This window comes from Chiloscyllium plagiosum, chromosome 2, assembly GCF_004010195.1.
Source record: "Chiloscyllium plagiosum isolate BGI_BamShark_2017 chromosome 2, ASM401019v2, whole genome shotgun sequence".
Lineage (NCBI taxonomy): Eukaryota > Metazoa > Chordata > Chondrichthyes > Orectolobiformes > Hemiscylliidae > Chiloscyllium > Chiloscyllium plagiosum.
In genome coordinates, this window is record NC_057711.1 from 17,733,121 (window position 1) to 17,750,326 (window position 17,206).

The 17,206-nt window shown below is 39.8% G+C and overlaps 1 protein-coding gene across 1 annotated transcript; it reads left to right on the plus strand.

Moving 5' to 3' along the window:
* Positions 1–4,571: 4,571 nt before the first annotated feature.
* spcs3 (signal peptidase complex subunit 3) lies at positions 4,572–16,430 on the plus strand. The gene is made up of 4 exons (XM_043704832.1): positions 4,572–4,755; positions 6,865–6,941; positions 10,927–11,042; positions 15,596–16,430. The coding sequence occupies exons 1-4, from the start codon at positions 4,587–4,589 to the stop codon at positions 15,726–15,728; spliced, it is 495 nt and encodes a 164-aa protein (XP_043560767.1). The 5' UTR covers positions 4,572–4,586; the 3' UTR covers positions 15,729–16,430.
* The last annotated feature ends 776 nt before the right edge of the window (positions 16,431–17,206 follow it).

A 17,206-nucleotide genomic window follows, 5' to 3' on the forward strand; every position in this document is an offset into this window, starting at 1 on the left:
AGGGTTTCTGGCTGTGTTTGGTCTGCTTGTCGTGGTTTGTTCCTGTGGCACTCCAACCACAACGCCATAAACAAACACACAGATCTAGATACCATCTATCAACCCCTCAGAAAACAAACAGGAAATGACATCACCACAAATCCCAGGAACCCCATCCAGGACAAACATAAATAGAAAGCAGGAAACAACAGCTTCAGCTTCGCTTCACTTGGAGGTCGCCACTGATGATACCTAGCCAGGTAATGAAACATCTGGATATCAAACCTACAGCTCAGTGAGCAAACCTACACCCTAATAACTTAGCTGCCTATACTGACTATATGATTAACTGAATAATGACACGTATCGATTCAGTAAAGCCTTCAATGAATAGAATGTAACGAAAATATAGAAACCGGGAGCAGGGAGTGGGCCACATGACTTTTTTGAGTCTGTTGTATCATTTAATAGAATTGTGGCTAATCCTCTAACTCAACGCTGCATTTTCTCTTTCTCTCTACAGAGGTTCCTCGATTATTCCCATAATCGATTGCTGGATATCGGATTATCCGGCAAGGTCCCAAAGCTCAGCTAAACTGTTATCCGGCATTCCACTAACTGAACAAAATACTACCTGCCCATATCCTTCGGATAATCGAGGTTCCTCTGTATACCCTTTGTCTTCAAAACCTAGAAATTTATCCACCTCTTTCTTGAATATATCCAGTAGTTTAGTTTTCATTGCCTTCTGTGGTAAGCAATTCCACAGGTTCAGTAGCTTTTTGAGTGAAGAAAGCTTTCCTCATCTCAGTCCTAAATGGTCAATCCCATATCTTGAGGCTGTGACCCTTGTTTCTAGACTTCTCAGCCAGGGAAAACATTATCCCTGCATTTGGGTTGTATCTGTGCTGTGCCCTATATCCTGATAGGAGATATAAGAATAGGGGAGACTATTCGGTCCCTCAAACCTGTCTGATCATTGGTTTGACCATGATATTAACATTGACTCCATTCACTTTGTGATCCAGCTCTCATTGATGTAATGTGACTGTGCCTTTGAACATAGTAGAGGTGCACATCCCACATACCATCTCACAGAATAAATGGAGTGCTGACGGAGGCCATTTGACCCATCCGATCTACTTTGGCATCAATACTCAGCCAATCGCCTGCCTTTTCGCCAAAACTGTGCACATTGCTTCCATTTAAGGAATTATCCAATGCCCTCTTGAGTGCCTCAATTGGATCTGTCTCCTCCACATTTCCAGCAGTGGCAGCTGAGTGCAAAATCTTTTTCCTCACCTGTCATTTGATTCATTTACAAAAGACTTAAAATTATGCCCCTAATTTTTCACCAGTTTGAGTGGGGTCAGTGTCTCCCTATCGATTCATAATTTTGAGAACTTCTATGAAATCTCCTCTGTCTTCTCTTTTCTAAGGAAAGCAGATGCATCTTGTCCAATCTATCCTCATAACTAAAGTTAATGTGAGGGTTGGCTGTCACAATCTTTTTAGATGGTAACATTAGCAATTGTGTAGATAGAGCTAAAAATGGCGAGAGTTGTAGCTTGGGTACAGGAATATATAAACAGGCTAGGAAGCTGATCAGTGCGATGGAAAGTAAATAATTTCTTGTTGACTGTGTTTCACCTTGCATGAAATTTTGGGCATATCACCCTCGATTGTTAAATAACACATTTTGTCTTCTGGGCTTGTGCACCCTCACCTGAGCAAAGGTGAACAGTAGTCCCACATCTGCCAGAACCCCTGGCAGTGGGAGAAGCAGGAAGAATGAAGAGAATTGGTATGGTAAAGAACCCATAGCAACCTGCAATCCAACTATATTACCACAATAGGAAGATAGAGTTTAGAAACACTCACGGAGTCATTGATATATTGGATCAAAAGTTGTGTTTCTAGTATAGATTCCTGGAGAGGCACCATTTTACTCAGTCATTTCAAACGTGTTCTCTGTATGTTGTCTCTCACCTTAAAAAGTAATAATAATAGACAATATCGGAAATGCTCAGCCGTTCAGGCAGATTCTGTGGGAAGAAAAACACGATTCGAGTTAGTTTTGTAATCTTTATTCACTTGTTTCTGGGATGCTATCATGTTAAAAAGAAAATGCATTTTGTTGTTTGATTAAGCTAACTTTCAGCAGAGGAAAGGCTCCTCCAGTCATCCCCCATCTTTAATAAAAACTGTTGCATTCACCTGCCCACCTCAATGTCACTGTTCATCAAATGTGGCCTTGTTGTAAAGTTCAGTCACTCTCCCCATACCTGTGGAGATGTTAATAGTGAATGATGACACATTCGCTCAGTTGTGAACCTGTGGAATTCTCTCCCGCAGAAAGGTGTTGGGGTCACTTCTTTAGATACTTTCATACAGGAGCTGGACCTGGCCCTTGTGGCCAAAGGGATCAAGGAGTATGGAGAGAAAACAGTGGGATACTGAGATTGTATGATCAGCCATGATCCTGTTGAATGGTGGTGCAGTCTTAAAGGGCTGAATGGCCTGCAGCTGCACTTGTTTTCTATGTTATCTTGTATTTTGAATGCTAGTGTTTTACAGTAGTTACTAGAATTGGGAATATGTTGGTAGGATGAAAACCTGTAGTGACCTCTAAGAAGCATAGCCTGAAAAGGAATTCTTGTAGTTTGGTTGTGTAATAAGCCGTGGGTCTGTAACTAGTTTGTAAAAGAAAATTCCAACTTGTGTTTACATTGATAAGATTAGGATTTACACTGACCTTGTCTATTGAAAGCAGTGCTTGATCTTTAGATTGCCTACTTAGAATTGATTTTTCACTGTGGCAGTCCTTGGGGAGATTCTGGTATTACTTGATTAGATTATGCTGGTAGATTTCAAATTGTAGCTTTTTGAATCGCTTGGGAGTTTGGACAATTTGTATATGTTTAATACTGTTTGCGCATTGGATTCTAACATGGGCAGTAAGGTTGAAAAGGAAAAATTATTAGGGCTTTGAGAAAAGGTCTGGGAGGTGGGAGCTATTAACTGATGCTTTACAAAAGCCACTAAATGCATGGTGGGTTGAATGGCCATCATCCGAGATTCTCTGACTGTATTGCATCAGCTTAATGTGCTGCTCCAATTGTGAGAGTGTCTTACTGGCATTGTTTAATCCAAAATTAGTCTTCATGATACAATCTTGATTGTGTTTAGTCATTAGAGATTTGTAACTTAATGTCGATAAGATAAAATAAAAAGAGTGGCATGTGTATACACAGCATAGATTTGTTGAGCCAAATGGTATCTGCTTCTATATGATAACTACTATGCAATGTTGGGACTGTTTCCACTCGGACCAGTACTGCCCTGTTACCATTGTTGACTCCCTAGATCTGTCCTCGGCCCCTCATGTTTTCTACAGATTGCCCCATGGTAACATCATCTGGCAAAAACAAACGCATGTAAAGGAAAACTAACAATACTTCTCTCAATTCCTCCAGTACTGCTAAATCAGTAATCCCTACAGTACTTGATGAGCAGAAATCTCCTCCGATTTTAAATTGTGAAAGAATTGAAATCGTTCCTTCAGCCCCCATTTCAAACTCCATTCCCTAATTACAAATTTGGTCATTCTGAACAACTAAATCAGTCTGTTTGCAACCTTTTGTGTTATGTTAAGGGGGGGTAGGTATAGGACAGATGTTAGGGGTAGGTTCTTTACTCAGCGAGTCGTGAGTTCATGGAATGCCCTGCCAGTAGCAGTGGTGGACTCTCCCTCATTATGGGCATTTAAGCGGGCATTGGATAGGCATATGGAGCATAGTGGGCTAGTGTAGGTTAGGTGGGCTTGGATCGGCGCAACATCGAGGGCCGAAGGGCCTGTACTGCGCTGTATTCTTCTATGTTCTATGTTTGGCCTGAAATTGACCTCCAAATCACACATTTGGTCCATCCCTTAGAGTACCTATGTTCACCTCTGCAGCAACACTGAACTTTGCCCTAGTTTCACTCATCATCTGCACTATCCCTAATTCATGCTTTTGTTACCTCTCCATTTGACTGTACCTCGTGCATACCTGGCTGGTATCTCCCACGTAAGCGTCTAAAGCCTTCTGTCTGTGTTTTAAATCACAACAAGTTCCTGTTTACTGATTAACCTAATGTGTTCGCTGACCCACATTTGCGTCTTAGTAAAGCAGCTTCTCAATTTAAAATTTCTCCTTGTCTTTGGACCTGTCCATGCTCTTGCCTAATGCTGTAAACTCCTCCATCTCCACTACTTGTCTGAGATATCTGCACTTACCTAATTCTGGCCTCTTGTATATCCCTCGTCAGCACTGGTGCCATTGCTGCATTGCCATTTCCCTAAGCAGTAGAACTCCCTAATATAACCTGCCCTCCCTCGCCCCTTTACCTTGACTTTATCTTTTTAAGACTCTTCGTAAAGCACTCATTTTAGTTGTGATTTCTATCATCTGAACTACCAAAGATGTTGGTGTAAATGTTTGACTTTTGAAGCCTCTCGAGATCCCTCCCAAAATGGGTTCAGCTTTTCTACCTTTTATAAAAGTGAATAGTCATTCTGAAATGTCATTGGCAGCTGATGCAAAGTCAACATGTCTTGAACTCCCATGCATTTTTGCTGCTTTTCTACTCCATCTTTAACAACTATAAAGTATCTTGAATGTGGTTTGCGTAATAAAGGACTCAAATGTTTTTATTCCAGGAAAAATGTGGAAGATTTTACGGGACCCAGAGAAAGAAGTGACTTGGGATTGATCACATTTGACTTATCTGCGGATATCCTTTGAATATAATTTCCAAAACAGAATGCTGATTAGAACAGTGAACTTCTCTACCATGTGATTGTATCCAGTGAAATACAGGTTGTTCTGTTATAACCCGTTTCGTCAGTGCAAATTGGCTGTAACGTTACTGATGAATCATGGACATTGTTTGGATGTGGCGATCTTTCTGCTGAACAGGTATAGCGGTTTTTCTATTAGCGGCCTTCTACAGTGCAATTTTCTCTAACACTTTTCAATAATGCGATTTTCTATAGCATTAGGTTGCAGAGGAACACCACTGTCGTGTTACAGCAGAACAACCTGTACTTTTGCATCAGCTTCGATTGGGAAGCTGCATAAATGATCCTAAAACATAGTGACATGTTGCAACATCTAAAACCCGTAAACTGAGGGATTTGAGTAGCACACTTGAAGTTTTAGTGCGAAGAGCCATGACATTGTCGAAACTGTTAAATACTTCTCTTTGGTCCTACAGACCTTGATTAGACAATGTTAAGAACAATATCAAAAAGAGCATCGTAATTCTGATATAATTTGGAATGTCTGTTGTCAGCCCTGTTTAAATGCCAATGAATGGAACTGAGAGCAGGCAATCCTGCCACAGGATTTAGGCATGTTTCCCAGGCCTAAATGTTCAATATAGGCTAATTATTTATTTTAAAAATGTGAAATAATGGTGAGTATTCATTAGTATATCTGTCGGAATGCTTGTTTGAATGGTGGAGGTTCAATGCTGTATCTGTTTTAACATATTTTGACATGAATTGATCTTGCTTTTCTGAGAATTCTTGGTGCCACAAAGAAATGTTGTGTTGCCAGCAACACTGTATTTTCATTTTGTAAAGAGGCAATGGTGTCATAGTAATGTTACTGGACTCAGAACCTTAGGCTAATGGTTTGAAGACATGGTTTGAGTTCTTGATGATGATGATGATATGTGAATTTCATAAAATTCACGAATAGAAATCCATCTTAATAACAAACTCTCTTTGTCATGAGAATCTCATTTTCTTTGGGGTAGGAAATCCACCATCTTTATGACAATAGACAATAGGTGCAGGAGAAGGCCATTCAGCCCTTCGAGCCTGCACCGCCATTCAATATAATCATGACTGATCATTCCTAATCAGTATCCTGTTCCTGCCTTATCTCCATAACCCTTGATTCCACTATCTTTGAGAGGTCTATCCAACTCTTTCTTAAATGAATCCAGAGAATGGGCTTTCACTGCCCTCTGGGGCAGAGCATTCCACACAGCCACCACTCTCTGGGTGAAGAAGCTTCTCCTCATCTCTGTCCTAAATGGCCTACCCCGTATTTTTAAGCTTTGTCCTCTGGTTCGGCACTCACCCATCAGCAGAAACATGTTTCCTGCTGCCAGAGTGTCCAATCCTTTCATAATCTTACACGTCTCAATCAGATCCCCTCTCAATCTTCGAAACTCAAGGGTATACAAGCCCAGTCACTCCAGTCTTTCAGCGTAAGCTGGTGTACAAGAACACCCAGATCTCTCTGTACTGCCCCTTTACATAAATTGATTCCATTGAGGTAGTAGTCTGCCTTCCTGTTCTTGCCACCAATGTGGATAACCATACATTTATCCACATTAAACTGCATCTGCCATGCATCTGCCCACTCACCTAACTTGTCCAGGTCACCCTGTAATCTCCTAACATCCTCATCACTTTTCACCCTGCCACCCAGCTTTGTATCATCAGCAAATTTGCTAATGTTATTGTTGATGCATATGACTCCAGATGCATATCTGATGTATATGACTCCAGATCCACAGCCATGTGTTTAGCAATCATGGATGGGAAATAAATGCTGGCCAATCCTTCAATGCCTGCATCTCAAGAGCGTACATTTTGTAAAATCACAAACTTTATATTTCTTGTGGCATTTTCTCCAAATAGAAATAAAATTAAGTGCCCCTGATTATAGTTAGTCCACTTCAGAACCTTGAGTTGGACTGAAGCAAGAGCAGAAACTGCCAACTTGCTTTGTGGTTTGTTTTAAAAAAGTTTGAGAAGTGTGGAATTTGCCACTAGTTAACCTTTATTTTTACTGCATATTCTTTTTTTCTTTAACTGCATTATACATTTGAAGCCAATATTTGACTGGAATGTCAAACAACTCTTCTTGTATTTATCAGCTGAGTACAAAACCAAGAATAATGTGAGTATGTTTTCCCAATTTAAATTTTAAGAATATCTGACTGTTTTCTGTGGCAGCAATATGAAAATTTGAAGGTTGCATTCCTCTGTTCAGTTCCAGAATTATAGAGAGAGCTTGGAGTGCAAGAGGGAGAATTCAATCTGTCATGGCCCATGCAAGAAATATTAGCATAGGTAGAACTGGGAATGATGATCTGTTGGACGAGTCTGAGAAGCTAAATGCAGAACAGCACAGATGATGATCTCCAGATTTTTGTCTGATCCACATTTAAATTAGCAAATTGTCATAAACTTAGACTAGATTTGTGTCTGAAAGATGATCTGGTTGGTAGACTTTTGATTCTGTGCTGGAGACATTAGGAACTGCTTTGCTGGAATCTGCGCTACTTAAACTTGTTCAAATGACAGTGGTTTCAATCATACGAATTGGCAGCAGTAGTAGGTCACTCACCCCTTCGAGACTGCTCCACAAATTCAGTAAGATCATGGCTGATCTGGTTACTCTTTCTGTAGCCATATAATCTTCCAGTTTTAATAGCATTAACTTTTAATAACGTGGATAGCTTTTTTACTTCCTAATTTATCTATCCTACCTTAACTTTCTTCCTCAAAAGGTAGTGCAACCAGAGTCTTGGAAGAATTCGATGAACATACTGAAACCCGCTGGGGGATAATAAATCCCTAGTTCTTGTGAATTATGTCCTTAAATTAAATTAACAAAACAAAATGGATAATTGTTAGATTCATGAAAAAGCCCTTTCAAAAACAGCAAATAAAAAACAATTTAGGCTTTGGAGCAGCAAAGTGATTTGGGAAAAAATTACAGTAACTGGCAAACTTTGGTAAAGGGATTTAATGACTAAAGTAACAGCAAGGGGAAAATAATGGGTTTGTGCAAATGTGAATTTGCAGCAAAACAGATGAATTGACAGAAATAAGTTAATTTAATTGATGGAGACATGGTGTGAGTGGTCATTAATGAAATGCCTGACTATTTTTACTTTTAGAAAAAAGGTTGGAAAGGGGAAACGAGATGTGTGGTAAAGATGCCTGTCCTGATAACAAAGGGAAGTAGAGGAAAGGGATCTTGGCTCAGAAACTGGCAATGTAGAATTGGTTTGGATAAAGCTTAAAAAATGACCAGGAACAGAAGCATTTGTAAGAGTAGGTTCTCTTGCATTGTAGTAGTGCAAAGAGTGTAAATCTGGAAGTTAACGTGCATGATGTGGGGGGCAATATGGTATTCATAAGGGCTTTAATCTTATAATTTTATATCCAGTATTAGAGCGTTGTATGAGTTCATGGAATTTATTCAAGGTAGTCTTTTAGATCAGTTTATCATTGAACCATACATATTTGGACATAAAATGAAGTAGCGAGTTTTGAGAAGACTTGTAGCTCAGGTTGATGTTCTGGATGTAGGTTTGCTCGCTGAGCTAGAAGGTTCATTTTCAGATGTTTCGTCACCATTCTAGGTAACTTCTTCAGTGAGCCTCCAAACGAAGCATAGCTGATGATTCCTGCTTTCTTTGGGTTGCTGATGTCAATGAACATCAACTAGCCACAAAACGACATGACCCTCTCTCACTAGTATCCTTACATACAGTTGAGGAAGGACACCACTTCGACTGGGACAACACATCCATCCTAGGACAAGCCAAACCAAGACACATACAAGAATTCCTAGAAGTATGGCATTCCAACCAGAACTCTTATCAACAAACACATTGACTTGGACCCGATTTACCACCCCTGAGAAAATGAACAAGAAATGCTGTCATCGCAGGAATTGACATCACCAACCCAAAGAAACAAGCATATAAATACAAAGCAGGAATCATCAGCAGTGCTTTGTCCGGAGATTCACTGAAGATGTTACCTAGTATGGTGATGAAACGTCTGAAAATTAATCTTCCAGCTCAGTGAGCAAATGTACATCCATAAAATGAACTTGCTAGATTTGTGGTGAGGATTTTGCAATTGGATGGAGTTATTTAACCTTGTAAAGGGGCTGAGAGAGCACCACAATCTCGACTACTTGTGTCTGAAGGCTGAATTGGCCATAACGGATTGGGCAATTTGATTGTAGACTTAGCAAAGGCATATATCCATCATTGACAATAAATACACATTTCCTCAAAGACAGCACAGTGATCAAATTGTCTAACAGTAGTTAGTAAGTGAAGCTAAAATAGTATTAGATTAAATGGAGAGGCTGTGAAAAATGCCTAAAAGAGGAGTGAACCTGGGAATTGTAGAAATTAGCAAAGGCTGATCAAGGAATTGATGGACAAAAAGGGATAAAAATAATGATTAAACTGACAAGAGACTTTTATAGATTGTAAGAATGTCTATCGCTAAGTAAATAGTAAAACGATCAGTGAATGTAACCTTGGATGTCGTAGGCCTTGGTAGGCGAAGACAGAAGAAACAATGCTGAGGAATAAGGAAATTGCAAAAACACAGTGAATACTTGTTTTCATGGTAGGAAGCCTAAAACTTTCCTGGAATAGTGGAGCATTAGTGACAGGAAGAATAAGAGAAGTTGAATATTATTCATGTGGAAAAAGACTGCAGAAAGCTACCTAAGAAGGATTTGGGAATCCTCCTGTATGAATCTCAAAAATCTAGCATCCAAGTTCATCAGGTAATGAAAAAGTCAAATGGAGCATTTTCCTTTGGTTGAGGGCATTCAGTATAAAAATATGGACGGTTTACTAAAGCTGTACATGACACAAGTCAGACTGCAGGGTTAGACCCTTGCCCAAGGAATGGTATATTCACATTGGTGGTAGTTCAGTAGTTTCCATGGCTGATACTGGTTATGGAAGTGCTGTCTTAAAATAGGTTGAGTGGGTTGGGCGTGTACGCATTGAAATTTAGAATAACGAGGGGTGACCTTTATTGAAACATACAGGATTCTTAGGAGACTTGGCAGGATGGATGTGGAGTGGTTGATTCCCCTTGTAGGAGAGCCCAGGACCAGCAGGCATAGCTTCAGAGTAAGGGGTTGTCCACGCCGGACACAGAAAAAGAGGAATTCCTTCTGAGGATTGTGAATCTGTGGAATTCTTTATCACACAGGACTGTTGAAGCTGGGTCATTTAGATTATTCGAGATTGGAACAAATAGTTCACAGAGAAAGGCAGAAAAGTGGAATTGAGGGTTATCAGATCAACCATGATCTCTTTGAATTGTGGAGCAGGCCTGGGCTGAATGGCCTACTTCTACTACTGTCTTATGGTCTTGTTTATCATAATGGGAATGGATTACATCAACATCCCATTCGCCATTCCAGTCAAAACACACACTTTTTTTTTGAGGAGCTTGACAGGATTACTGCTGGGAGGATATTTTCCCAGCACAGGAGGTCTTTAATATAATGGTCTCACTCTGGGCTGTGAATCTCTGAAAGTCCATGTCAGAGAGTTGTGGGTGCTCAGTCATTGAGCACACGAAAGAGAAAGATCAATCTGTGTTTGGATAGTAAAGAAATTGAGAGCGAAGAGAATAGTAAGGGAATATGAAGCAGAAGATCTAGCTGAATGGTGATAGGAATTAAATAACCCGTTCCCATTTCACGCGTTCTTAATTTTCAGATTCTTGATGCTAACTTGGGGTAATGAGTTGAAGCAGACATTACCATAAGGATGGCTGTTAGAGAGAGAGTGTGTGTCCGTGTCCGTGTCCTCCAGACTAGGCTGAGGGGAAAAGCAATATGGCTTGGTGAATCTGATTTAAACTCTCCAAATGAAAGAAACACTTGGTAAGTCAGTCCCAGTCCGTGGAGAGCAGATGGGTGAAAATGTCTCAGGTGTGTGCCCTTTGGTGAAACTGCCTCCATGCAGACGCAAGCTGAGTATTTACAGAATTCTTTTGTAGATTTTCAGCACCTGAGACTTTTTGGTGTTGTTATGAAGTGTGCCCTGGCACCAGTCGTACTGTGTTGTCCATCCAAGTTATTTGCATTTTGTTTGAAAATGCAGGCACTGAACCAAGTTGTTCTCTGGGACAAGATTGTTCTTCGTGGCGATAAGACAAAATTGGATCTGAAAGATGTGAAGTCAAAATATTTCTTCTTCGATGATGGAAATGGCCTCAAGTAAGACACTTATGCCCATTTATCCATCTCTCACTTAATGTAGCAGCTTTTGCCAAGCTGCAGTTCTTTAAAGCAGCCATAACTAATTGAATTAATGCACTTATCTGTGATGCACAAATGACTGTTAATCCCCAGTGAGGCTAAGCAAATGATTTACAGACGTCACAGGCAGGATGTGATGAGAAATATCGAACTAAAAATAAGTGTGTTAGTAAAATACAGCTCCGTCAGCATTTGAAAACAGACTGAAGCAACAGTGAAAGGTTCTGATTGTCGCATTATCTTGTCTTTCCAGTTGAGTGCTGGCTTTAGTTTGTATGCTGTATTCATTCCCTGAGAGTAAAGGAGGGGATTCTGTATTTGCTTTCCTTACTATTCAGTTTGACCAAACTGACAGCACCCTCTTACAGATTGCATTTCAAATCTTGAGTAAATTGAAGTATCACAAACAATGACTATGAGCCCGTGGTGACCTAAATTTGCACCATTATGTAGATGGTGGTACAACAATGGTTGGACAATATTTGGGCTGGGAGGGTGTGGTGGAAAAAGATTATGTTCTCCTGCAGAATCATTTAGCTTGATTATTTAGGGGGGGGGGGTGCAAAACACAATAAATAGAGAACTGATGTAACTGGTTGAGGTGGAATTTTCTAAAGGCTGTGAATCAGCTAAAGAAAGCATCAACACTAGGCTGCTCTTCCTTTGATAATAGCACTGTTCTTATACACTTATCAAAACTTAGGTTGACACTAAGTTAGTATTGACTGTGTTTTAGGTTGCTGGAAATTGGAGTTACAGCTGGGCTTTCTTAAAATGCCTTTTTCTCATGTTAACTCATATACAAACGCTCAAAGGTATGTTCTCTCTCTCTCTGTCTCTGATTCACATCAGAAGCTTTGAGATTAAAGTGAAATTCTTAAATGATCAATAATGTTGACTATTTTTCATCTGCCCAAGTGCGAACTAACTGTGAAGACAGTGAAAGCAACAAGAACATGTTGACCTAATGTCTGGCCGTTGGATTTATTAAGTTTTGAATAAAACATTAAATTTCTATTTAAACACGATCACCTGAGTTTTAAATGGACAGCTATTAGAAAATGTACTGGGGTGGAGAAGTGAGAAAGAAAGAGATGTGTTTGAGCATCATCTCTTATGAAACAGAGAAGGAGAATGAAGAAAGATGGGTGTAGAGAGTTGGGTCAAAGTTGTTGTTCATAGATCAGCACCTCCTGAGCGGATTGAGGGGGTAACTACACTTGAGCAGCATTATAGTCCAACACAGGTCTGACTGGCACCAAAACATTGCCCAGTCATCCGTTCTATGCTATTAACCTTCCAGCTTTAGCACATTTTCCAGTCTAGCCATTAAGGACATGGATTATTCACATCAGTGAATCAGAAATGGATACACAAGAACACCATGTACATAACTGTTAGTGGCTAGCAATAAAACTTCTACTTTTATGATTAGTTGCAATAGATTACTAATTTAGACAATGAAGCTTTCTGCCTCAAATGATGAATGTAATCTTCCTAATGCTGTGACTGGTTTGAAGTGTGAGGAATGTTCAGGAAGATCGTCTTTGTAGAGTTTGGGAAGTAAGACTGTCATTAGGAAAATACCAAATCTTTACGTAGGATGTAATGGTTTATTTGAGAGAGGTTGAAAAAAGGTTTGGTGATTTATGGGAAACTTGTGGTGCGCGCAAGATGATATTTGTTTGCCCTTCAAGGCAAGGGCTCAGATTGGGTGCGTGCTATCAGGGTTGTAGTGAAATCTGCATGTTTGTTACACTTGTAAGGGCCTTCAGCTTTTATAGCTAATGTCTACTGCTGGAATTTTTAGATTCCTTCTAAAATTAGACTAATTTGGTTAGCTGTTGGTAGCATTGTCAAAGCCTTAACACAGGACTTCTTAAAGTGGGGGGTGGCAGGAGTAGTTGGTAGTGATATTTGTGCGAAGAGGGGTCCGGATCTCTCATGGAGTCACGAGCAGGTATTTTGGGGTCCTGAGGCAGCAGCTGAGTTACCACATCTGTACTCCTGTGCATGCAGTTCTCGCGTGGGTTGTGATATTTTTTCAAACTTCAATATATTAGGATTTGGGATTTCGGAATCCTGTTTCTACTATTTCTTACTCAGTTTAATACATTTTTTTTAATGTACATCAAAGAAGACTCCCTGTGTTAATTTTTTAGCAGATGCTTTTTTTTTGTTTAAGCGGCTCGTAATGTGGTTAAATCCACAACAAAATGAACCCTGCCACTGCTAGTTTGTATCCCTTGGTCCATACTGTGTTACTTAGTTGCTCTTGGCCAGGAATATTGCACTGAACTGTGATCCAGGGAAAGTCAGGCAGAGGCTAAAGCAGCAGGAATTCACATTTTATCCAGTGATTCATTTTGGGAAAGTGCACGTGTGAATAATATTTGAAGATCCATATTGCATCATCCTAAATAACTGACCTTTGCTGTGTGAATCAAAGACATGATATAATATCAGTGTTGTTTCCCATCAGTGAAAGTACATCCCTGGGAGAGTCTTTACAGAGAGGTGGTAGGCAGTGATGTTAGATCAGATGTTCACTCATTAATGCTGAAGTGCCATCAAGGACCTGTAACGGTGACATTGTAGAATTGAAAATTTCCAAAACCTCGAGCTGATTTCTACTGACGCTGTTGATTCTCAATCCTATTTGTAAATCTGTTTTGGCTAATGTTTGGATAGAAATGTGTGTGGATGACTAGTTCCAGAACAGGCAACTAGTGAAACATTTCATGACACATAGAACATAGAACAATACAGCACAGAACAGGCCCTTCGGCCCACGATGTTGTGCCGAACATTTGTCCTAGCTTAAGCACCTATCCATGTACCTATCCAATTGCTGCTTAAAGGTCACCAATGATTCTGACTCTGCCACTCCTAACACTCTGTTGCACCCGGGGAAAAGGTTTCTGACACAGGTTGAAAATGATTCCGTTTGGGTACACCACAGCACTGGCAAAAGTCTTGTGTTCTTTGAAATTCTTTTTGGGGAGAAGGAAGATCAGCCTCCTGATGGAGAAAAGAATAAAAGGTCACCATGGATTTAAACGAGGAAAGACAAAAGAAGGCTCAATTGGAATGTTAGCACCATAAGGAAATACTAGGCAAACTGCCCTGTTTGCAGTGTTATCCTATGTAAATAATACCACTTGAACAGTGGTTCAGTGGCTCGCACTGCTGCCCCACAGCGCCAGGGGCCCAGGTTCGATTCCAGCCTTAAGCAGCTTTCTGTGTGAGTTTGCTCTGGTTTCCTCCCATAGTCCAAAGATGTGCAAGTTAGGTGAATTGGCCATGCTAAATTGCCCATACTGTCCAGGGATATGCTGCATAAGTGGATTAGCCATGGGTTTCCAGAGATTTGGTGGGATGCTCTTCAAAGAATCAGTGTGGACTTGATGGGCAGAATGGCCTGCTTCCACACTATAGGGAACTGCACCTCCCTGCCTTTTGTCTACTTCATTTAAGATGTTCCTTAAAACTAACTTTTCAGAGGAGATTCAGGATTTGTCTTCTGAAAAGAGATTGAGCAGGTCATAATTTGAAGATGAGATGTAATGGATTTAAAACTGAGATGAGGAGAAATTACTTTTGTCAGAGTCTTGAATATGTGGGCTTCATAACCTGAGTGTTGTGAATGCTGGGGTATTGAGTAAATTTGAGGAGATACAGAATTTTGCTTAGTAACAATTGAAAGACTATGGTGAGCAGGCAGGAAAATGGCATTAAGGCTGAGACGATATCAGCCATAATCATATTAAAGGTGGAAGATGTGCTTTCTTCCACCTGACAAAGGAGCAACACTCTGAAAGCTTGTGATTTCAAATAAACCTGTTGGGCTACAACCTGGTGTCATGAGACTTCTGACTTTGCCCACCCCAGTCCAACACTGGCACCCCCACATCATGGCTGCTTTGATCAAGTTATGATTATCTGCCCTATTATCAATTTGTTTGCAGCTCAGTGTCAAGTTTTGTTTTAATTGTTCAGTGATGTGCCATGGATGGTATATTACTCTGAAGGTGTTTCTGTAAATATTTGTTGTAAAGGTTATTCAAAGTGAAAAAGATTTATTTTCAAATTATTTGCTTGCTCTTTCTTATCAAATGCTCTTGAAGCTCACTAGACTTTATAACTTACAATAGCTCCAAATTGCATTTAAATAGCACAACATCCTAAAGCACTTTTACAGGAATATAATCAGATTAAAATTGTCCAAGAGGTAGCTTTAAGGACTGATTTATCAGGAAGAGATAGCAGAAGTTAAGCATGGGATTTCAGATCTGGGGTAGAGGTGCCTGAAGGCATACTGCCATTTGCAGGGGGAAGAAAGGTGTGGATGCACAAGCTGCCAGAATTGGTAGGGCACAGTGTTCCTAAAGGGTGATAGGGCTGGACCTAGGGAAGGATAAGAATATGAAGAAGTTGGGTAGTAACTCATGTAAATGATTATGTTGTCCCATTGACGCATGACTTATACAGTTGACATTTTCTTTTGACAGGGGTAATGAAAACATCACTTTAACTCTGTCCTGGAATGTGGTTCCAAATGCTGGGATTCTGCCTCTTGTAACGGGTACAGGCCACATTTCTGCCGCTTTTCCAGATTCCTATGAGATGACAAAGAACTATTGAACTTTTGACTAATTTCCTTTTGTTATATTACCTTTTATTGTTGTAATTTGAAACTCATAACTTGGAACATATTTTTATATCCAAATATCATGTCTGTGTGGCTGGGGTGAAAATAAATCTGTGAATTCACCCAAGTGAAAAGAAAATGGGTGACAGTTTTGTATTTTTTGTAACAGGCGCGCAAGAAATCCTTTTGCATTGTAATGCTTGTGTCCAGATTCAATTCCCATTATATAACTGAGATGGATTGCACTTGTTGGGGGAGGTGTTGGACAGATTTATTTCTGTGCAATTCTTAGTTCCTACAATCTCCCAACCTCCCAAGTCCGGGAAACACTTTCTCCCTCTAGTGTTCAATTGTTCATAACACACATTGGCAATACTGTATACTGTTTGCAACATGAGTTCCAAACAATTTCTTTTCCAAAGCCAAAACTCATGTTATGACTTTGCCAGCCATTAAGTATATTGAGAAGGGAGAGAACTCAGTCTCAACTGTGCTTTCTCTGCTTCCCCAGCCCTGACCAAAACAAAAGGCCACCTTGACTCATCCTTGAAGAAAATGACTGCTTTCTTAATAATTATGGTACTTCGTAATTCCTCCTCTAACTTCTCAAATTCTAGTCTAAAGCTGTAAGAGGTCTCTGTTTATTCAAGCAGGGTAAAGATTTTCTTTTTACAATAAAACAAAATTGAATCCTATTCCTCAAATACAGATGGACTGTTTTATTTCAGGACTGGTCGCATTTTTCTTTGCATATTAACAACGCAGTAAATTGAAGCAGGTGTATTTATATCGAGCAATCTGAAGGCATTAATTGCTGGAGTCTGAACTTTGTTTGTATCCTACAGCACAGCAGCTTTTATACTGTTTAATTACTGTGAATTGCAATGTACCTATTCTGTGGAACAGAATATATTAGTATATTTTGTGCTTTTTATTTGATGATTAGTCAGACTGCGTGGATGTCTATAAATATAGAGACCTGAGCCTGAGGAAGATTTTTAAACTGATTAAAGTTAGGCTGACTGTACTAGCGTAGAAAGTATGTTTTGAATAAAGGGGTTTGTTTTCATTTTGTCTGTGAGCAGTTAAGCGGTCATGGTTTTTTTTCCTTATTGCCCCCTTCCTTCCCCATAAATGTATAAATTAAAGGAACACCGATACATACCATGCCATCTGCCATTTTACCTAATAGCTTCGCAATCTGGACTGACTGTAGACATTGAGATTGCATATGTGTTCTTCATGCTTTTAGTTTAGTCTGTGTTCAAATGGCCGACAGTTTTAGTGACACTGCAGTAACGCTGGAAATCAGATAAGCAATACATTATATTGCACGCAATTTGCTCCTGAAGCACATCAATTTGTTTTTCCGGGTTTCCGTGGAGATACGATAAGACGTTCTAAAAATAATTACAACCTAACACAATTAGATGCTTTCCACATTTCTCCTCCAAAATAAATTTTACAATTA